A 22143-nucleotide genomic window follows, 5' to 3' on the forward strand; every position below is an offset into this window, starting at 1 on the left:
TCCCGCGTTAGTATTCAATTAGGAATACAAAAGGGTATCATTAAACCTTGTGTGGGTTTGAACATAGACTGCATCTTTCGTGAAAACCTTGTATTACTTGCAGGTTTTTCATATCAAGCTTAAGATTAAAGTAAATTGTTAATGTCCATCAGTGACACGGTTTGATGAGAAGTGTATAACTACAGTAAGGATGATCATGAAAAAGAAAGGGTGATCCGAATTAAAAGAACTAGGTGAACTGTTAGCATGCAATACATTATAGCTGGCAACACACGCGCACAGCCTGTGAAATTTTATACTTGACGCTGTTTGTACCCATTGCTTCGTGCTTTAAGGTCCAAAGAAAACCAATTCACTCGCAGTGACACCGTGCGGGTGCCCTGTTTTGGCAGTGGTCTGTTCCGTGCTCCCTTCGGGTGCCGGTGGCGCAGCCGCAGGGCACAGGCACGCTCTCAGCAGAGCCCAGGCTCCGTGCTCTGCGCTCCGGTTCTTGCTGTGCCAACTCAGTGGAGCAAGGTTTGTTTTCAACATTTTCCTTCTTTCGTTTACTCTTTTTTTCCTTTGTAACTTTATTTTCCAATGGAACTGTTTCCATTTTAAGTTTTGTACTCTGACCTTTTGCCACCTATTAGAATTAGGTGGTTAGCATCTTGTTTTGCCAGTTAATGTCCTAGTCGCTGGGGAGAAGGAAGAAAGGGACCAGGAGAGCTGTGGCAAGTGTTGTATGAACCATATGGCCATTTTACCTTCTAGCCAAGGATTTGCTTTCTGTGGCTCATGGAAGTTCACTATGTCTTATCCATGTTCTAAGCAATTCATTCTTTTCTGTCTGTCTGTTTTCAAGGAAAGAAGGTCTTAGATGTTTTTGTCCACTGCAGATTTATTTTAAATGAAATATGTAAGTGCCATGTTTTATGGTATTTTTAAATAATCTATTGCCTATTTCTGGGGAGGGGGAGATGACAACTATTTAGTCTTAGATTTGCACTGCTGGATTTTTTAAGTGTAACCTTGACTGGTTATCCTATTTGTTTTATTCTGTAATATTAGTCTTATGAATTAAAGTTTGATAATTAATTCTTTCTGTGTTTGAGTGTTTCAGCATTCTGTACATGCTAACCTACTTCTTCCAGTATGAACAACTGTGAGTGAGTTTGCACTTCGTTTCTTTATAGAAGGACGTACACAGAAATCCCCAGGAATCAGGGCTCGTCGTTAATTCTGACGTTACTGGCGCCTCTCTCCCGGGATGGTGATTTGTGTTTATTGCTGCCATCCATCGCTTCATACAAAAAGGCTCCGAGTTACAGGACAACGCTGCTTCGGGTCCCTGTTTGCAAACAGGGACCCTGTTGTTTGTGTTGTAGCATGCCCTTGCCGTGCTGAGCGGGCTCAGCTCTACGTTCACATACAGGCAGCCCACCAAAACCAGATGCTCGAGAGAAGCTTGGCCCATTATTAGGGCTTACAACAGACTCGACTTTTGAACGCTTAACGTGTGCCGTTCCGTGTCTGCTACAGCTTTCGGAAGTTTTTCCTCCCCTCCCTTAATGCCGGTAAGGGGATGCCCCCGTTCAGTCCTGCTGTTGCCGCAGTAAAGCCCCCAGGAGGCGGTAACACCCTCCAGCTGGCAGCACGGGTTCGCAGGTTCGGGCTCAGGTGCCCAGGCGTGCCCGCCTTAGGAGGGGCGACACAGCAGCGGGGGGGCCGGGGGCAGCGCCTCCCCCCTGCGCTGGGGACGAGCCCCTTAAGGAGCGCCGCAGCAGCTGCCGGGCGGGGCCCAGCCGCGTCCCGCAGCCCCCCCCGGGGCAGGACTTCGCCGGGCCGGGCCGGGCCGCGCCGGGGGGGCGGCGGGGAGGAAGCCGCATCCTGGTCCCGCCCGGCCGCGCTGGCTCCGGGGCGCGGCGCTGAGCTCGGCCCGGCCCCGCGCCACCGGCGTGCCCCGGCCATGGGCGGCCCCGCCGCGCTGCTGCTGCTGCTGCTGCTCCGCGCCGCGCCGCGCCAGGTAGGGCTGCGGGACGGCCCCGCGGGGGGAGCGCGCCCGGGGCCGCGGGGGGGAGCGCGGGTGCCCGCGGGTGGCGGCGCCGGGGGGGCGCCGGGGGTCTGCGGGGGGCCGGGACCCCGCCGGTGCGCGGACGCCCGCCGGGCTGTGCCGCCCCCCGGGGGTGCCCGCGGCAGCCGGGCGGGCACGGCAGGGCCCCGCCGCCCTCGCTCGCTGCCGGAGAGCCGGGCGGCGGGGAAGGGGCTGCGGTGCCTCCCCCTGCCCGGGTGGGCGCCCGCTGCCGCCGCTCGCAGCGGGGCAGACCCGCACGGCTCGCCCCGGGTGACGGGGCCGCGCGCGGTGCCCGCCGCGGGGTCGTCGTCCCCTGCTCGTCGCCGCGGGGCCGCGGGGTCCCTGCCCGGAGAGCCCCCGGCCCGTCCCCTCGGGGCTGCCCGGCTGCGTCCTGCTGGCAGCGCCCGCGGCCGGCGGCTTGGCGAGGCGGCAGAGCGGGGGCCGGGGGGTTCGGGCAACGCGGCGGCGCCGCTCCCCGGGCGTGAGGGCAGCCGGGTCAGGGGACGGCCCCAGGGCCCCGGCAGCCGCGCTCCTGGGCGGGACCGCTGCTGGTAGCCAGCGCCGGGGGCCGGGTTTGGGTCCCCCCAGGAGGAGGGAAAAGGCAGCAGCCCCTGGGGTGGGCAGCGGGAGTGGGGCTGGGCAGCCGGGCCTTTGGTTGGGTGCCCTGCCGCCAAAAAAAGGAGAGATGGGTGAAACTGCAAAGCAGGGGCGAAGAGCGGAGGCTGCTGCAGCTGTGCCGGCTGCAGGGCCCTGCCCTGGGGGCTGGCAGTCTCGGTTCTGGTCCCTGCGCAGGTGGCCACGCCACGAATTCAGTACTGGGTATTGGGCTACAGTCTGATGCACCCTCACTGGAGGATGTCCGTTGGCGGGTCTCGGCCACGCCAGCCGTTCGCCATCCCTCGAGGCCGGGGCGAGCCTACGTGGCGAGCCTGCGCCGTGCTGGAGAAAAGCAGCAGGAAACAGCTGCGCTCCTCCGCCTGCCCCCCGCGTCCTCTGGGCAGAGCGGGAGCTGGCACGCTGGCTCTGAACCCACCTACAGATCAAGCAGGAAGAAGGGCAAGTAACAGGAGTGGGCTGACGGCAGGGGAGTGGCTGCGAAGTGTGCTCGGAGCAGCAGGTGCAGCTGCGGGGCAGGCGGCGCGATGCCCGTCGGCTGCTGCTTGTGCCGCTGCTGGAGGAATTCCAGCAGCCAGGGACTCCAGAAGAGCGCACCTCGGCCCCGCTGTGCCGTGGCTGCTCTGTTGTCGCCAGTTCCTCCTCTGGACGGGCACGTGCTCGCGTGTTGCAGAGCCGCCTGGCGCGCGCTGTGCCGGTTCCTGCTCCTTCACCTGTCCAGGTCCTCGGGCCGAGCCCTGTGCCCGCTCCGTGTCCGAGGATGCGATGAGCAGCAGGCATGAGGCAGGGAGGGAATGTGCAGGGCCATGGGGCGCGCATCAGCTGCGGGCCCTTGGGAGCAGCCGAGGCAGTGGCGTGCTCCATCCATTCCCCCATGGCCGCGTACAGAGCAACCCAAATCCATCGGGGGCCCGCGGGGTGAGTCCTGCCCCCCCCCACCTCAGCCGCTGGCGGTGCGGAGCCCGGGCGCTGCGCTGGCCCTTCCCGGCGGCCGTTTCTCTCCCCGTGCTGTTTGCCTGCTGCTCTCCTGTTTGCTGACGGGGCGAGGCTGCTGTGTGAGCACCGCGGGTGAGCTGGCGTTTGCGATGTGGGCACCGCACGCGGGAGTGGCAGCTCCCCTTTCCAGAGCAGGTTTGCAGTTGCTCTCTCGTCGCCGTGCGGCTTTGAAGGCCTGGGCTGGCATTCCTTGTGCTTCTGGCATGAAAAGTCACCTGGCCAGTTTGCTTCTGGAAGGAGCGGGCGGCGGGGCTGCTCGTGTCACCTGGAGGGAGGCAGCGGGAGCCACGGCTGGGCGCAGCCTCTCCGCACCCATCCCCGCGAACGCAGCGCCCCAGGGGAGCGGGGGGCAGAGCCGCCCTGCCCCGGGGCTTCCCGGCCGGCACCGAGCACCGGCCGGCACCCGCAGCACCCACGGCGCGTAGCGCGGCCGTGCAGCTGCCTGCGAGCACAGCCGGTGGCACTGCCCGCGCTTCTTGCCACCGGCTGGTAAAACGCAGCACCTCTGGACAGCGGTTAGCAGGTGTGGTCCCTCCGGTGTCCCGTGTCGCCGAGGCTGAAGGAATAAGCAGGTTTAATACCCTGGTTTGTTGAGAAACCTGGCGCAGAAGCTCTCCCTAACTGTGCTTTTCAGATTTGTTTGGTTTGAGGAATTTCTTGAAACTTTTCCAGCTGGGTTACGGTGTCTGTGGACAAAATGTGAGCCTCCTGGGGAGAAGCCTGGCTTTCCTGGTGTTGTTGTTGCCTCTTTGTACAGCCTCTGTCCAGGAGCACAGGCTGGGAAATACCTGTTCAAGAAATAAATGTGAGAACCTGGTGTGCTTGGGTTCTTGTACGAATCTGCCTTGAAAGCTTGGCTGTAAATCATGATGGGATTGCAGTGCAAGGGAATAAACCCTTCTCCTGGCAAGTCTCGCCTCACTTGGGACCAGGAGGGACCTTTGGGCTCTTTCCCTGCAGCCGGGTGCTGCAGGGGTGAGCAGCAGGAGCAGTTCAGTGGCACGGCCCTGGGCTCGTCCCCAGGCCCGCAGCACTCTGAGGGCCCCCTTTCTGTCCGTAGTGCCTCAAAAGCAGCGCTGTGACTGTCCCAGAAACGCTGCTCTTCATATCCACGCTCGATGGAAACCTCCACGCAGTGAGCAAGAGCACAGGTGACATCAAGTGGACCCTGAAGGACGGTGAGGATGGGCCCAGCGGGGGCTGCTCGCAGCCCGGGTGCCCGGCTGGCTGCGAGCGGGGGCTGGCGGTGCGCCTCCACCGGGGCCTTCTGCGGAGCCGGGAGAGCTGCCGGGTACGGCTCCAGCCAGGCACGGCTGCTGGCAGAGGGGAGCATTTGCTGCGGGCCAGGTCCCTGCTGCTGGCTGGGGCTATTCTGGGCCTGAAATGCAAATAGGGCTGCAGCGAGCGTGCCAGCGCATGGCTGCGCGCGGTAAACACTGCCACGCTGCCCCTCGCCCGGGGAGAGGCTGCTGACGCACACGTTTCGCTCTCTTTTTCAGATCCCATTCTGCAGGTGCCGGTTTATGTTGCAGAGTGAGTATTGCTCTCACGTGGACGGGGCACCCCTTGCAGTGCAGGTTGTTATCTGTGGGCCTTACAGCCTGTGCAGAAGGCATCCGGAGGTGCTGACTAGCAAGGCTGCCCTGGTGACCCAACAGATTCACAGCAAGAACCCGGAACCGTAGAGAAATTAAACTTCTAGGCCGTGCTGTAGCATTGTCTTAAACCTACCCTTTTGCTAGCACCTCATGCGTGACAAGGGACAGCTGCTCCCTGCTGCCGTGCGGGTAGCCTTGCAACAAGCAGCCCAGAAGCTCTCCGTGCCGCCATGCACCAAAGCGTAAGAGGGAAATTGAGGAAAATCCCTAGGTCCTTCTGAAGCTGCAGGAGGAATGGAGGGAAGCGCAGAGCTCCTCTGAGGCGGGCAGGGCAGCAGGGCAGCACAGCCAGCAGGTGCAGAGCGCACGTACGAGGTGCGGTGCTGAGGCAGACCGGTACGTCCCGCACCAGACCCAGTGCGAGAGGTTTCCGGGGAAGGTTAAGCGCTGATATGAGTCACCCTGGAGCACGCTGCAGAAGGGGTTTCTTCATTGCGTCCCCTATTTAGCCGTTGGCATGTGCCCAGCAGCGGGGCACAGCTCACGTTTCACTCTCCTCTCTTCAGACCGGCATTTCTTCCAGACCCCAACGACGGCAGCCTGTACATCCTGGGAGGGAAGAACAAAGAAGGCCTGATGGTCAGTAGCGCGGCAGGGGGCTGCCTGCATCCCACCCGCCCCTCTCTGCTCTCACGGGGCTGGGCAGAGCCGCTGGGCAGGGCAGGCTCGGGGCGTTCGGTGGCTCCTGCTTGCCCTCGTCACCTTGGCGGTGTCAGCCTAGCGGTGTGGGGCAAGCACAGCTCGCTCCGTTTCCTTCCCCGCTGCTCCGTCCAGCTCAGGGGTGGGCCGTGGAGGCAGGTGCGATGCGGGGACCCCCCTGGCAGTACGTCCCCTGGAGGCAGGGGGCTGAGCTCACGCGGACGTTGCGCTGGCACCGCTGCCACTCGGTGTCTGTGTTGCAGAAGCTCCCGTTCACCATCCCGGAGCTGGTGCAGTCCTCGCCGTGCCGCAGCTCGGACGGCGTGCTCTACACAGGTACGAGAGCCCTGGGGCAGGGACTGGCCGCTGCTGGGGGGTCTGCCCAGGGTGCGGGGGGTCTGCCTGGGATGCGGGCAGGCGCTGACCTGAAGCACGAGCACACGCGCCCAGGGATGTGCCCGAGCCGGGGCTGGGTGCAGAGGGGGAGAGGCTGAGCGGGGACCTGGTGGAAACGTGTCCGTGGACGGGACGAGGTGGGGAGGAGGCCCGGCGGAGCGGCTGCAGGGAAGGAGAAGAGAGCGGGGCTCCGGAGGCTTACGGCAGAATGTGCTTTCGTTCGCAGGGAAGAAGCAGGACACCTGGTTCGTTGTGGACCCCAAGTCAGGGGAGAAGCAGACCACTCTCTCGACGGAGGCCTCGGACGGGCTGTGCCCCTCCAGTCCCCTGCTCTACATCGGCCGTACCCGTAAGCCAGTCTTCCTCGCCGTTTACCTGTCCTCCCAGGAGGAGGGTGCTGGGCTGTCTGCCCGCCCCGTGGGGACACGGGCTGCCCAGGGAGGGCTGCGTGACCTCTGCTGCCAGCGGCAGGCTCTGCTGTCCCTGTGGAAATGGCAGGGAGCGGAGAGGTTGGGCTTCCCCAGCAGCATGCCCCGCTGTTAGGCTCGGTAATCCCGACGTGCCGGGGCTGGGCTGGCTCCGTGCCACCACAGGCAGCGGGGCGCTCGGCGTTTCCTCCCGCTGCCCCCTCCCGAGGCGCCGTCCCCGCGGCGCGCTGTGACCCTGCGGCCCTGCTCTCGCCGCAGAGTACGTCATCACCATGTACGACACCAAGTCGCGGGAGCTGCGCTGGAACGCCACCTACTCCGACTACTCGGCGCCGCTCTGCGAGGAGTCCTACCCCTACAGTGAGTCGCTGCTCGCTCCTGGCCGGGCACCTGTGGCACCAGGCCCTGCTGGTCACTGGGGAAAGCGGCTGCCGGGTCAGCTGTGCTGTGCCAGGGCTCGCCTGCGTGGCAGAGACGGGGCCACGGCTCTGTGCCAAGTGGCACGCGCCCCTCTGGCGCGGCCAGCCCTCCTTGGCCCGGGGACAGTCACCCGTGTCCCTTGGAGCACACCCTGGGTTGCCGCAGGACGCGTGGGGTCTCCCTGGAGCGCTCCTGCCCGGCAGCCGCTGCAGCGCCTCCTCCGTCTGTCTCTGGCTAGAAATGTCACACTTCGCCTCCAGCGGGGACGGGCTGGTGGTGACGCTGGACAAGGAGAGCGGGGAGGTCCTGTGGGCGCACAACTACGGCTCTCCCGTGGTCGGCATCTACCTGTGGCACCAAGACAGCCTCCGCCGCGTCCCCCACCTCAACCTGGCCATGGAGACGCTGCGCTACCTGACCTTCCACTCGCAGGACATCCACCTCATCAGGGGGAGCTACCAGACCGTGAAGGACTTCACGGCCACCAAGACCCAGCTGCTGTACGTGACCGGGGGGCTGCGGGGAGGGGGCTGCAGCTGCAGGGCCCTGCTGGGGAGGCTCCGGGCGGGGGCGGCTTCGTTCTGAGGCAGAGCACCCACTGGTGTCACAGCCCGAGGGCGGCACTGGGGACGCCGGTGGGCCCTGGCTCTGACAACTGGTGGTGTCACACCTCTCACGCTTGGGGGCTGACGCTTTCCCCGCGCTGCAGGCCTGCGCTCTACGTGGGGAAGTACGCGGCCAGCTTCTACGCCTTGACCTCGCTGGTCCACGACAGCGTGGCGCTGGTGGTGAGTGTCCTCACTGCCCCGCGGGGCTCCCTGTGCCGGGGGAGCCCTGGCACGTGTCACGTCCCCACTGCTCCGTCCTTCAGCCGCAGGGCATCACGCTGGCCAGGATCGACGGCCCCACCACGGACGACGTGACCATGAGAGAGTCGGGAGAGTGCGAGATCACTCCCAGCACCGACGTCAAGTACCCGCAGGGCAGCATCACCTCGATGCGCAACCAGTGGCTCCTGATAGGTGCGGAACCGCGGCAGGCCCCAGGGGAAGGCGTGAGGGCGCTCCGTGGCGTGGCAGCAGCACGGCTGTGATTCATCCCCGGGGACCGTGATGGCTCTGCCTGGGGTCGTAGCCCTACCCCTCCCCATCGGGGGGTGCAGGGGCCCTGACACTGCCCGTGCCGCTGGCTGTGGTGCTGCCGGCGGAGCCGTGCACACCAGTGCTGGACCTACAGAGCCATGCAAACCGGTGCTGATCAGTTGGCTTGCTCCATGGCCGCACTTGCAGCGAGGTGGCAGGAGTGGCCCCGCTGTGGCGGTGTGTTTGGGAATGAAGCCGGTGTCTCAGGGCGGCCCAGGCCAAGTGCTGCGTGAGAGGGCAGGGGATCTCGCCCCGTGCCTTTCTCCGCTGGCTGCTGCTGCTCCAGGTCCCATCTCTGGGACGGAGTCAGCAGGCTGTAGCCGTGGCTTTTCCTGCTGCCCTTCCCCAGGACACCACAGCTGCCTGGCGAGCCCACACCACGCGGATGAGCGGGCTGAGGCTGTGCCCAGAGGCCGGGCGGTGGCTATCTCTGCTTTCCTCTCGCCCCAGGGCACCACGAGCTGCCTCCTGTGGTCCACACCACGATGCTCAGAGCCTTCCCGGAGAACCTGAGGAAGATGACAGAAACCATCATTCCCCGGAGCTCCCCTGCCAGGACCGTGTTTGACAACGTGAGCGGCGGGGCCCCGCTGGGTCGCTGCTTTCCCCGGCGAGCCCCGGGCTGTGCGGGGCAGCAGAAGGGTCGGGGCCATCCAGGGCGGTGCGATGCGTGCCAGCGTGGGGACGGCGCCGGGAGGGTCCTGTGCGCCACCCAGCTTCGGGGGTCAGCTGGGAGGGGAGGGAGCCCGAAGCCTGAGTGCTCGGAGGTCCCCGCTGGTGTAGCCCCAGCACCCCCCCCCCCCCGTGTTGCAGTTCCTGGCCCCGAGCAGCGTGGAGGAGCCGGCTGTGCGGAGCAGCGAGGGGCAGCTTCCATCCGACGCCAGCAGGGAGCAGGTGGAGGTGTACCCGGAGTCCGGCAGCTGGGACGTGGTGCTGGCCGGCCTTGGCAGCGCCCTGCTGGGTGGGGGCATCCTGCTGCTGCTCCTCACGGTGTGTGGGCTCCTGACCCCCCACACCTGCCTGCCTGCTGCAGGGCTGGAAACCGCTTGTGCCGGAGCGGTGCCGGTGCCCTGGGCTCCGCAGGGCTACCAGCAGCTGAGGCCATTTGTTCTTTGTGCTCCAGAAACTGCAGAGGCAGCACGAAGCGCAGCAGCAGCAGCTGGAGAAGCAAATTCAGCTCTTGCAGCAGCAGCAGCAGGAGATGCTGCTCCCGCCCCGGGTCTCTGGCGAGGGTGTCCCCGGGGAGCCCGGGGAGCCAGAGGGGGGTCAGGGAAGCACGTCTCGGCTCTCGCAGAGCTCGGGCCCCGCTGCCCACCCGAAGGACCCAGCCAACGGGGTGGTCGGCCCGGAGCCAGCTGCGCCGGTGGCTGCTGGAGGTGCGTGCTGCTGGGAGTGGGAAGGGAGCGAGGGGCTCTCTGTCCTGCGGGCCTGCAGCCCCTTGTGGGAATGTCCACGTCTCCTCCTCCACAATGTGGAACCTCTCAGAAAAACAAATCTACAACTTGGAGGCTTGTGGAGGCTGAGAAGAGGCTGGGCAGGTGGTGTCATCCAAAGCAGGAGCAGAGAGGCCCTGCAGATAGGATGGCTCCAACCGCAGCTGAGGGGGTGGAGATGCAAGCGCTGGTGTTGGATAGGGATGGGCTGCAGAGGAAGTTTGGCAGTTGTAGGGCCCAAGAGACAACCAGGTGGTTAAAGAAATGGATGTCCTTCATATAGGACTGACTAACGCTTAAAGGCTGAAAGATGGCCTGTCTTTGCAGATGTGGAACCAGATGTGATCGTAGTCGGGAAAATTTCTTTTAACCCCAAGGATGTGCTGGGCCACGGAGCTGGAGGAACCTTCGTCTTCAGGTGGGTGGCACCTGGGATGCCTGCGCAGGCCTCCTCCCTCCACTTCTGCCTGGGAGCCACCAGTGCAGCTCTGTGGCAGGCGCCTTCCCCGCCTGGCATCTGGGCAGTTCAGAGGTTTTTGTGAGAGGGTTGCCACCTTCCCCTTATCCAGCCCTTATCAAACCGACCTGGAGAGCTGGGCTCGTGGCCTTCGGTAGCGGGGGCAGCTGGCCGTGCTGGCACACCGCCCTGCCTGCCCCTGCCCCTCCGCCACCCCTCCTCTGCCCCGCGCTGTCAGGAGCAGGCTGGGCCCTGCCCGCCGCGGGCAGCCCGCTCCCTTGGTGGGTCTGGTGTGCAGGGGAGTTCCCGTGGGTCTGCCTGCAGCGCCTTCCCCAAGGGCAACCACAGTAAAAAGCGAGGGACGTTGTTTTCCTACAAAAACGTTCACCTGAACCCCTGGTGCCCTGCTCGGTGCAGAGATTTCTGCCTGCTTATGGCTCCGGGCATCGCTCCCGTGCTGAGGGTGCTGAGGGACGAGTCTGGCATCGCCCAGAGCCTGTCTGGGCCGTGCCTCTGCAGCGCTGGGCTCTGCTGTGCCTGGTGGTGGGCGCTGCCGTCACCGGACGTCTGCACGCAGGGGACACTTCGATGGCCGGAACGTGGCCGTGAAGCGCCTCCTGCCCGAGTGTTTCCACCTGGTGGACCGCGAGGTGCAGCTGCTCCGCGAGTCGGACGAGCACCCCCACGTCGTGCGCTACTTCTGCACCGAGAGGGACAAGCAGTTCCACTACATCGCCATCGAGCTCTGCTCTGCCACGCTGCAGGAGGTGAGCCTGCACCTCGCACCTCGCGGCTGCTGCCCGGTGGCTGCCCATCAGCCCTGCCTGCCCCGTCCCCGCCACGCAGCTGGTCCCCAGGGGAAGGCTCCCGGTTCCACCCATCCCGCTAGCGAGGTCCTGCAGGAGCCGGGGGTGCGCGTGGCGAGCACGGCGTGCAGCCGGCAGCTCTGGCTGGGAGCCCTCCCTGGCGGAGGGCACAGTGAGGGCCGTGTGCTGCAGCTGCCGGCTGGTCAGCCTGGAGATGGCAGGCCTCGGGCACGGGATGGCCTCTAAAAGGGCTCGTACATCTGAACGCTCATCTCCTTCCACCTCCGTCAGCCTAGTGAGAAGTTTCTCCTGCCCAGCCTTGCCTTGTTTGTCCAGTCCCTCAGGCCTCTGCACATCTTTCTGTCTCCCTGTTTCCAGTACGTGGAGAGCCCCAGCTTCAATCGGCGCAGCCTGGACCCGGTGTCTGTCCTGCACCAGACCATGTCAGGCCTGGCACACCTGCACTCCCTCAACATCGGTAAGAGGGCAGCGTCCCTTGCATCGATGCATGTGTGTGGGCCCTGTGTCCTGTCCCCAGCCAAGCCCGCGGTGCTGCAGCATTCGGACCGGTCGCTGTTGGGAGCGGCTGGGCGTGCAGGAGGTGTGCTGCAGCCCTGCTCATCCCAGCAGCACCTCCGGCATCAGCCCTGCAGCACGGGGCCACGCCTGCAGGTAATGCTGCAAACTGTCTCTTGCAGTTCATCGTGACCTGAAGCCCTGTAACATCCTCATCTCTGTCCCGAATAGCCACGGGCAGATCCGAGCCGTCATCTCTGACTTCGGCCTGTGCAAGAAGCTCCAGGGGGGGCGGCACAGCTTCAGCCTGCGCTCCGGCATCCCCGGCACCGAGGGGTGGATTGCGCCCGAGGTGCTGCAGGAGGCCCCGAAGGAGAACCCCGTCAGTGAGCCGTGGCCGCCTCCGTCCTGCTTAGCGTGCTCCTTGAGCCTTTCTTTGCTGCGTCCTCCTTGCTTGCAGCAGCCTTGTGGTGTGCCGCTGAAATGCACAATTAAGACCAGAGATCTGAGAGCGAAAGCCAGCCCGAGCGCAGCAGCAGTGCACACCACCCGGGCAGCAGCTGCCTCCTGCTGTCCTCCCCTTTGCCGTGGAGAGGCAGAGCCCGGGGCCTGGCGAGGCCGGAGCCCCATCGCGGCCCTCCGACACTTGGCTCTGGTGCTTGGAAGCACGGGGCACGTGGTGGTGGTGACATCTGCGTGCCCCAGGGATCGATCCTGTTCCTGCTGGGAGCTGGTTGCTGATGGGCCTGGCAGGGCACGGGCTGCTGTTGGCAACGCGCTTCACGTAACCTCGTGCTAGGATCAGCTTGCACAGACGTTTAAGGCAGCAGCAGCTCTCCCGTGTTCATCTGGCTGTGGAGTCCTGGCTTGTGTCAGTGTCCCTGAAAAACCTCTTCCCTGATGAGGACCCGAGCTTCTGGGGGGCATCGCTGGCCTAGGGAGACACCGTCCCTGCTCTGGAAAGCTTGGCAGGCAGGAGCCTTTGCGCCTTGCACTTACCAGCAGTGCCGCAGTGTCTCGGTGTTGCTGCCTGGCTAAAGCTGTAGCTAACGACTGGGCGTTCACATAGAAGAGTGGAAAAGCGGGGGGTGTAAAGCTTTCCTCGCCCTCTGCTGCGAGGGTCCCATCTCCCTGTCTGTGTCTTGCAGACGTGCGCTGTGGACATCTTCTCAGCCGGCTGCGTCTTCTACTACGTGGTGTCAGGAGGGCAGCACCCGTTCGGGGACAGCTTGCGGCGACAGGCCAACATCCTGGCGGGCACTTACCAGCTGCCCTGCCTGCAGGAGGAGGCGCACGGTGAGGCTGCCCAGAGACCGGTGCCTGCAGCAACTGCCCCGTGCCAGGCTGTGCGGCGTGCCCCGTCCTCCCTGCGGCCTCGCTTAGCGCTCTCTCCTGTTTTGCATTCAAGACAAGGTTGTTGCAAGAGAGCTGATTGTGTCAATGATCAGTGGCGAGCCCCAGAAGCGCCCCTCGGCCCCCGTGGTCCTTATGCACCCCTTCTTCTGGAGTGCAGAGAAGCAGCTGCAGTTCTTCCAGGTGAGAGTGCGGAGTCCAGCTGGGCAGTGCCTTTAGGTGTGGTCTGAGCACAGCTGGCACCGTGTGGGCTGCAGGTGGTCTGAAAAAGTGCTGGAAACAGCGACGTGTATTCACCGTGCTCATTTTGAGCTCCTTTTGCAAGGGGTGTTCCCCTGTTCCCCCAGTTTGGGGTCAGCACTAAACAACCCCTCCCATGCTGGATGCGCTGCGTGTCCCCCCAGTCCCTGCAGCTCTGTGCCCTGGTGCTGGCCGGGGCGGGCATGGGACCAGAGCCAGTGCCAGTGCCAGCGCCCGTCCCAGTCCCTGCTCTCTGGTGCAGGACGTCAGTGACCGCATCGAGAAGGAGCCAGCCGAGGGGGCCATCGTGGCAGCGCTGGAGGCGGGGGGCCGCTCGGTGGTGAGGACGAACTGGAGGATGCACATCTCCCTCCCGCTGCAGACAGGTAAGAGCACAGGCTCTGGGCTCACGCGGTGCCCTCCTGCTGCATGCAGAAGCACGCAGGGAATGGAGCCTTCTAGGTCTGGTGCCATTTACTGGCCATGAGGCACCTCCAGGTGTCCGGGAGCCAAAAATCCAGGGGAGATAAAGATGCAGCCCTTGGAAGGGCAGAGCAGGGGCTCCTGCAGGGCTCTGGCTTCCCAGGGGCACTCACCACGTTGCTGCGCCTCTGCTCTGCTTTCTCCCCAGACCTGAGGAAGTTCCGCACCTACAAGGGCGGCTCGGTGCGCGACCTCCTGCGGGCCATGAGGAACAAGGTACGGCCCCTGCCCCGCGGCCGGGCTGCGCGCCGTGCCGGCCGCCCCTCACTAAGCCCTCTGTCCTGCAGAAGCATCACTACCACGAGCTGCCCGCCAACGTCCAGGAGGCACTGGGCTCCGTCCCCGAAGGCTTTGTGCAGTACTTCACCTCCCGCTTCCCACGGCTGTTGCTGCACACGCACAGCACCATGCGGCTCTGTGCCCGCGAGCGGCTCTTCCGTCCCTACTACGTCCCAGAGCCGGGAGGCGCGGGGAGGTGAGCGGGCACCGTGCCGGGGCTCGGCAGCGGGGGGCTGCGGCCGCCGCTCCTCGGGTGCCAGACTCCCGGCAGGTGGGGCGCCAGCGCCCGTGTCCCCTCTCTGCAGCTGAAGCAGCGCTTGCTGGGGCACTGCCCCTTTTGGGGTCACTGACAGGATTTAGGCACCGCTGCTGTGCTGCAGCCCCTGTGCCCTGTCCTGCCCTGGCTGAGGGGGAAGAGGGCTCCTGCGGGGAGCCCCTGCTGGGGTCCCTGCGTGGCCCTGGGCCGTCGGGGAGCTCGGCTGCCGCTGGGCACAGGGACTCTGGGGGACATCTCTCTGAGGAGAAGGCAGGAGGCGCCGTGCTCAGAGCACCAGGCACACCCGCCTTCTGCCCATTGTCCAGCAGCCCAGCACTGCCACCGGCCCTGGGCTCCCCAGCATCCGTCTGACCTGTGCACGGCTGCCTTGGCCGGGGGGGGGGGGGGGGGGGAGGGGTCTGGGACCCAGGACCCGGTGCCCACGGGGGTGCGGGCAGCGGGGGCCAGCAGCGATGGGCGCGGGCTGGCCTTGGGCTGGCTCGCCTTGGTCTGCTGAGCCCCAAGGGCCATGGTCAGGCTCAGGAGCCTGAAGACCCTTCTGTCAGAGAACAGAATAGCTCTACTGCACAGACAGTACTTTGAGAAGTCGGGGGAAAAAAAAAAGGCATTGAAAGAATTTTCTTGGGAGTAGCTGAAGGAGCAGCTTGACTGCTGCGTTGGGCCCGGAGCCAGCGTGCCGTTCCTCAGAGGATCAGCACGTGTCATTCCTGTGGTTCTTCCTGGGCTGTGTGCCTGTGGAAGAGCTGTCTGAGCGTGTGTTTAACGCACAGAGGTGACCAGGAGGACCGACACAGCAGTCCTGATGCTGGATGAGGTCCTTCACCCCAGCTGAGGGTGAGCAGATCAGCGTTTAGCATCTGCTCCTAGGGCTCTGGTCGTGCTCTTTGCATTGGGCCTGCAGAGGGCATGGCATGGCCAGCCACGGAGGGAGGCTTGAGGCCTCCAGCACAATCCTGATAATGAAGTGTTTTTATCTCAGCCTAGCTGAGGGAAAGGTTTTCTCCCTCTCGGTGAGCAGCAGCCTGTTGTTAGGCCAGATACCCGTTAGTCCTCAGTCCAGGGGCAGTTTGTACTGCAAAAGAGCCATGCCGCTGTTTGTGGGCAGTTTTCTCAGGACATAAAGGAAGGCAAGCAAGAGGGAAACCTCTTCTCCCCTGCCGATGCTTTCTCTCTGAACTCGGGCCTGTGCCTGCAGCCCCCCCCCCCCAGCTTCTCCAGGCCCGGAGCGACAGCAGCAGCACAGGCTCACAGCTGCGTGCTGCCCGGGGCGCATTTCCCATGGACCTTCTGGTTTATGACACCTCCTGGGGCTGAGGTCGAGCCCTGTCTCATGCAAGCCTGGCCATGGGTGAAGCACCCATAGGGCCTGCGGGCAGCCTGGGAGCTGATGTGGCAGCAGCTCTGCCTCCTCCCCACCACACGGCAGCTGCAGACCTCGCTGTGTGGCGCTCCCCGCAGCTGCTGTAAGCTGACAGTGCCAAGGGGAACCCAGGCCCTGGAGCCCCTGGGCGAGGCCTTCCTCTCTGAAGAGCAATAACTTCGATGCAGCCTAATTCCTCCTCCCTGCTGGGGTGTGGGGTTTGGTTACATGGGGGATGATCCATGGATCCATTATTTTCAGAACAGTGTATAGCATAGAACATTTTGTATAAAATGTTATAAAAAATAAAATGTTTTTCTGCTTAAAAACAAACTGGTATGAGAGCACTAGTATGTGCTAACTGTCAGCACTGAGTTTCTGGGGCAAGCTATTTTGCTGTGTAGTCACACTTGTGGCTTTATTTCACGTTGTAAATAGAGCTGATCAAATAGAAAAGCTTTTCCCCGCCTTCCCCTTTTCTAACTACTGGCCTACAGGTACTGATTAGAGCACAGCTCCTGTGATAAGCCCCCAGTCTGTTCCTTGTGTTTTCTTTTGGTGTAGCCAAAGGGCAAGTCCAGGGCTCAGCTCAGCCCGAGGCTGTTAGGAATCACACAGCACAGGCTCCTGAAGATGACAGGTCTTGGTCAGGGGGGAAAGCTGGGGGCAACATGCTGCTACTTCTCTTACAAGGAGCCAAAGGGAGTCAAGACAAGCCAGACACTATACAGCAAACAATCTTTAATCAAGTTATGCAATATACAAAAGTTTAGCTTTCCTGTAGATCAAGTTCAGTATTAAAAGGCTGACTGCTCAGTCCCAACTGGGGCACATTAAATATCTTTCTTATGCTGCTACAAAATGGAACGAGCCCAGAGCATCAGGCAGACGTACAAATAAACTTACATGATAGTTCTGGGGAGAACCCCACACTTCGTCTCATTAGAAGGCCCAAGAACCTCCAACAAGAGGGTTGTTTTGAGTCAAGCTTTTGGAAATTATGAAAAAAGACTATATATGTAATTAAAAAAAATAGACTTTGTATGGGGAGGGAGGAGCAAGAAGCCCCTTTGTGCACCGCTCACAGTGAACACAGGACCATTCCTCACAGCATCAGGGGCTCCCTTGGGGGCAGCTAGGCCATACCCAGGAGCGGGAGCCCAGCTATGTGATGGCAGGTTACAGTACAAGCAGGGATGCTAACAGACTTCCCTGTCCACAGCTGGGCCAGTTTGGCACAGATGTTGATTCCATCAAGACCAAGACCTAAGCAGAGGGTTTCACACGGGCTGAGCCAGACTTTGAACTGAGGAGTTTCTCCACCATGGTGCGAGCATAGCGTAGTCGGCTGGCCAGCTCCTTGCAGCATCCATGCTCCTCAATGAGGCTCAGCTTGTACGTGCGGAAGTCCCGTTTCTCATCTATATATGTGACAGCAGCCATGAGAGGGCACAAGATGACTTTGGTGTGGTCCTGTAGGGAGAGAACACAGCGTCAGTCCTGAGCACACTGCTCCCTGGTGAAACTTCTACTAGAGCAAACAGCCACATGGCAAGTTACGAGTCACCGGATGGTTTAGATACCAGCAAGCAGAGCGCGGAGCTTTCCAGCGCTACATTCACTGGGCAAAGCTTCATCTCAGGTTATAGCCCCCTGCTGGGATCGCTGTCTTGCCATGTAGTGCTGTGTGTAGCAGCGCTGTTTGATCAGCTAGAGCTACAGTCCTGGCAGAGTCAAAGCAACATCCTCACCTGGAAGAAGTTGATCTGCACGGTGCCGTTGCTGAGGTGCAGGATGATGGCACTACGAGTCCGGAACCATGTGCAGAGGTAGGGTAAACGTGCCAGCTCGTCTCCTTCCCGAGGTGTGATGTTAGCACCTGCCTTCAGCAAGTGCTCGCTCATGTAGTTCCGGAAGTATTTCAATAGTGTTATCTGCAGATAGAAGAGACTATGAAAGACAGGCTGAGGATGACCCTTGCTATCTGTGGAGGGCAAGGGCTGCTATCACAGACCCAGAGACTCCTTATGTCTTTCAGAGTTTGAGTGGTCACTGCACAAGTTTATGCAAATTTTCAGACAACAAAGTTAACTCTGGTGATACTTGAGACTCACTTTGCTGAGCACTTCAGTCCACGTAAGTCTTGTGAGTGCTCATTTCTGTGAAGCTGCTCATAAATGAGCCTCAGTTAGTAACTAGAAATAAACAGTGCAGGCAGCCAGTGTTTCTCTTTCAGGCCACATTTTACCAGCCAAGAGGAAGCCTGCAGAACGCAAGCACCTCCAAGTCATAGATGTTTCTCTGCAGAGCCCACCCGGCAGCAAAGCCCAATATGGCTGGCAGAAGTCTCACCAGGAGCAGCCACCCACCAGCGAGGGCTCCTGTCCCCAGGACTGACCTTCTTGTTCAAGGCAGAGGGATACGATCTCACAGTGAAATAGGACTCGGTGCTGTTTTGCTCGATGTACTGCAAGCTGTCCCCATCGTTGTACATGATGAGACGAGTGGAGTCATTGAAGAGAACCCCAACGCTGTTGTCACACAGCTGATAACCTAGTTCAAAAGAGAGCCTTTAGACCATCACATGCATGGGACCCCCCGTTATATGAAATACAGAGGGAGAGGATTGCGTTATCTAGGGCTTCCCCGACAGGTACCCCATCGAGCCTAAAGATCCTCCTCTTTACAAAGGTCTAGGAGGCACTTTTCCTCCTCTGGACTTGTCATCCTCCCTTGTTGCATCATCTGCTGCAGAAGCAACTTTAACTCCCACACTGAGTACACGTGCTCCCTGCAGAGCGAGTCGAGCCACCCTGGATGCATGGGGTCATGCAACACGTGGCTGTTTGCCACTCTTAAAGCAGCCAGGGTGGATGTTCAGTGACAGCTACTCTGGATTCACTGAGTGTTTGGTAATGTTCCTGGTAGTGGTCTTGAACCCCACCCCACTAGAATAACTTGATTAAAGAACCAGACCTATACCATGCCCAAATCAGAGCATCCTCCAGCTGCTTCAGAAACTAGAAAAGGCTGAAGTACTGCCACCATATTATTTACCTAGACCATATTTATCCGAGTAGTCCACCCATTTGCTAACCCAGAAGATGGGAATGCAGGCTGGGTCTTCAGCTTCTTCTGCAAAGAGGAAAGGAGTTTGTTACAAGACATTTCAAGGCATCCTGTGCACCACAACAAGCAAGCAAGGCCGAGAGGAAGGTGAGTAGCTTCTACATTGCTTCTCAGCCTTCCAGGTAGAAGTTGAGGTCAGCTGGTGTCCTCACTTCAGACAACAGCATAAGAATGACAGAGAAGTTATCCAAGAAGGCCAGTGCCTGTGGGATTGTCCCCAGACTCACCTTGTCTGACTGCCACTCTCTCGGAGGGTTTGGCTGAGTTGACTGCAGTCAGCTGCTGTAACATGTCAGCTAAGTGACAGCCAACAGTGTCTCCTAGCTCCCGCAGCCCAGCTACATCTTCCTTTTCAGGCAAGTTCTCTACTGCAGGGCTGTCTGGTCCTGGGCCAAAAAAGAAGATGGCAGAGGCATGACCAGGAAGTAGGTTTCTAAAAGCACCAGATTTACATCCTACCCTAGCTGTAAGAAACCCCTCATATACCACATAGCTGCAGCTAGTGCAAGCACTTCATCCCTACTTTGGTTCTGGGTAAAGAGCAAGGACTCTCAGTCACAAAACGCTCCAGTTTCCATAAGAACTGGGAGAATAGCGGGAGGCAGCACCACGTTCCCCACCGATGGGTCTGGATGCTGCTGGAGGCCAGGCAGGTTCTCATCCAGTGCTGCATCCATAGTCCTCACTTGCACTTACCTTTGTTGAGTGCAGTCAGCGGCTTTCGCCCGTTCAGTTCAAGCCCGCTGGGAGCGATTGAAAACCTCGGTGCAATGGTGAGACAGCTGGTGGGCAAGCGGCTGGGGATGTAGCCCGAGGTGAAGAACTCGTCATTCAGCAACTCGTCGATAGTTGGGCGCGTGGCAGGGTCCGACCTTAGCATCTTCTGAATGAGGTTAGCAGCTACAGGGTTGATGTGCTAAGAGGAGAGAGCCAGAGTTCACAGACAAGGGTCAGGGGACAAGCATATGCTAGCAGCAAAGGCGCTGGGTGTACAACACAGGCAAAGCTCTGCTCAGAGCAGAGCTCCCGTACTGCTCAGGCAAGCAGGATGCAAGCCTGGGGAAACAGTTACACAGGTATGGAGAGTGGTTTTCTGTCAGCATTCAAAGCTAAAATTCAACTGTCTTTAGCAAAACCAAACTGACAGCAGCAGGATGAGATGGGACTTGGCCCAGGCCTCATCTGTGGCTGGACTTGAGCAAATCCATCTAACGCTGCATGCCAAGCACCCAGCTCAGATTTTCTTCTGAATCGAGAAGGTGCTGCTGGCCCCTCAGGAAGGGGCCGGCCCTACAGATTCATTCCACCGCCACCTGAGACAACCCCCTCCTAGCACGCTGCAATAAGAGCTGCTTCGCCATTAGGCGAGAGCCCGCTGAAGTGCCAGAAACAGGATGCAAGAATGGCTGCCAGGTGAACGGACCCACCCGCAGGAAGCATCGTACCTTGGGAATAGTATACTCATTCTTCTTGATTCGGATGTACGTTTCTTTCAGACAGGAGGTTTCAAAAGGCGGTTTCCCCACCAGCAGAGTATACCTGTGTGTTTGCAGGCAAAGACGCGCATCAGTTTTACATACGCCAGCAAAGAGACAAGACTCGTGTGCAGAAGGAACCCCACCATAAGTACATCCTGCAATTTTCTGGGCAGAGGGAACACACTTGGCATTGTAAGCACAACAGAGCTGGCAGTTACACGTACTGTCCCTGGTTCCTGCCTGCCGTGAAAAGGGAAGCTGGGATCTGGAGAAAGCCCCAGTTAGAAGCGAGGACATCTGGGGAAAGGCCTCAAGACAGCCGTGCTGCGTAGCATACGAGTCTACAGACACGCACACATACCTGTGTGCGCAGAGCGCCTGGGAGGTCAGGTGCAGGCTGGCAGCAGTGCTCAGCCATGGCAGGCGCTCTGGCAACGACAAATCCAAAGCTCCAGCGCACATCAAGACCTCACGGGGCCAATGAGACCTAGATCGCAGGGACCGCCCAGCCTCACGCCCAGCAGGCGCCATGGCCAGACAGAGACATTTACTCACATGATGCAGCCAATGGACCAGACGTCCACCTCGAAGCTGTGCCCCTTCTTGCCCAGCACCTCTGGGGCGATGTAGTTGGGAGTCCCACACAGGGTCTTCTTGCGCTCGCCATCGTACTCCACCTTGGTGGCCAGGCCAAAGTCACCTTGGGGAGAGAGGGGGAGGGAGACGGGAGCGTGAGCACGGAGCGCCCGGCTGGCTGGTCCTCGCCGCGGGACGGCGGCAGGGGCGCGGCGGGGCGTCGTGGCACCTACCGATCTTCACCTCCATGTCGTCGCTGAGGAAGAGGTTGCCCAGCTTGAGGTCTCGGTGGATGACGCGGTGGCTGTGCAGGTACTGGCAGCCCAGGATGGTCTGGCGCAGGTAGTAGCGCACCTCGGGCTCGCTCAGCGCCTTCCGCCGCTTGTGCAGCTCCAGCAGCGACTGCGGGACACGGTCAGCACCGGGTGCGCCACCCCCAGCCCCCGGGGCCCCCCGGCCCCGCAGCCAGCCCCGGCCCCGGCCCTCACCCTGCGGCGGCAGAGCTCCAGCACGACGTAGACGAAGTCGGCGTCCTCGAAGAAGCTCTGGAAGCCGACGACGTGGCGGTGCGCCAGGCTGCGGTGGATGGCGATCTCCATGGACATCTTCTCCTTCTGGTGCGGCTTCACCAGCAGCGACTTGGGCACCACCTTGCCCGCGAACACCTCGCGGCTCTCGGCCTCGGCCAGCTCGTAGCACCGCGCGAAGCCGCCCTTGCCCAGGAAGCGGCCCCGCACGTAGCTGCGCCGCGTCCGCGGGTCCACCAGCACCTTGGGCACCTCCTTGCCGCCCGCCGCCGCCGCGCCGCCTCCCCCCCCCCGCGCCGCCTCCGCCGGCACCGCCGCCCGGGACGGCCGCCCGCCCGCCGCGCTCATGGCGCGGGCCTGGGGGCTGCAGCGGGACGGGGCCGGGAGCGGGGCCGCGGGGCCGGGAGCGGGGCCGGGGGGAGCGGGGGGGAGCGGGGCCGGCAGGAGCGGAGCGGAGCGGGCGGCGCGGGGCCGGGAGCGGTGCGGTGCGGGCGGCGCCGGTGGGGATCGGGCGGTGTCGGCGCGGTGCCGGTGCAGGCGGTGCCGGTGCAGGCGGTGCCGGTGCAGGCGGTGCCGGTGTCGGCGCGGTGCCGGCGGCGCGCGGCGGATTCAAACCCCGCCGCCGAGCGTTACGGGCCGCGGGCGCTGCCCATTGGCCGCGAGGATTTAAAATCCACGCCGCGCCCCGCGGGGCACCATGGGAGCGCCCCGCCCCCGCCTTAAAGGGGCACGGCCGGGAGGCGGCACCGCCCCCCCCGCCCCCCGAGGACGAGCAGCGGGCGGCGCTGCGGGGCTTCGGCCCCCGGCCCCTCCCCGGCCCCGGCCCCGGCCCGGGGCTCGCGCGCGGCTCCGGGCCGCGTTCCCCCACCGCGCTCGGCCCGA

General features: G+C 62.0%; 2 protein-coding genes across 2 annotated transcripts; one reads left to right on the forward strand and one right to left on the reverse strand.

Annotated features, from left to right (window-relative positions):
- Positions 1-1932: 1932 nt before the first annotated feature.
- ERN2 (endoplasmic reticulum to nucleus signaling 2) lies at positions 1933-15875 on the forward strand. The gene is made up of 22 exons (XM_050713885.1): positions 1933-2005; positions 4725-4842; positions 5164-5197; positions 5829-5901; positions 6225-6297; positions 6584-6706; positions 7044-7145; positions 7444-7705; positions 7915-7993; positions 8077-8227; positions 8798-8919; positions 9161-9337; positions 9471-9723; positions 10108-10198; positions 10815-11004; positions 11422-11521; positions 11742-11941; positions 12708-12855; positions 12968-13095; positions 13415-13538; positions 13784-13851; positions 13923-15875. The coding sequence occupies exons 1-22, from the start codon at positions 1949-1951 to the stop codon at positions 14112-14114; spliced, it is 2865 nt and encodes a 954-aa protein (XP_050569842.1). The 5' UTR covers positions 1933-1948; the 3' UTR covers positions 14115-15875.
- A 384-nt stretch (positions 15876-16259) lies between these two features.
- PLK1 (polo like kinase 1) lies at positions 16260-21609 on the reverse strand. The gene is made up of 10 exons (XM_035563460.2): positions 21223-21609; positions 20968-21136; positions 20714-20858; positions 20126-20219; positions 19377-19596; positions 18908-19066; positions 18609-18686; positions 17950-18104; positions 17303-17485; positions 16260-17024 (listed from the first exon to the last, which is right to left on the reverse strand). The coding sequence occupies exons 1-10, from the start codon at positions 21607-21609 to the stop codon at positions 16818-16820; spliced, it is 1797 nt and encodes a 598-aa protein (XP_035419353.1). The 3' UTR covers positions 16260-16817.
- Positions 21610-22143: the final 534 nt, after the last annotated feature.

The sequence above is a fragment of the Cygnus atratus genome, chromosome 15 (assembly GCF_013377495.2).
Source record: "Cygnus atratus isolate AKBS03 ecotype Queensland, Australia chromosome 15, CAtr_DNAZoo_HiC_assembly, whole genome shotgun sequence".
Taxonomy (NCBI): domain Eukaryota; kingdom Metazoa; phylum Chordata; class Aves; order Anseriformes; family Anatidae; genus Cygnus; species Cygnus atratus.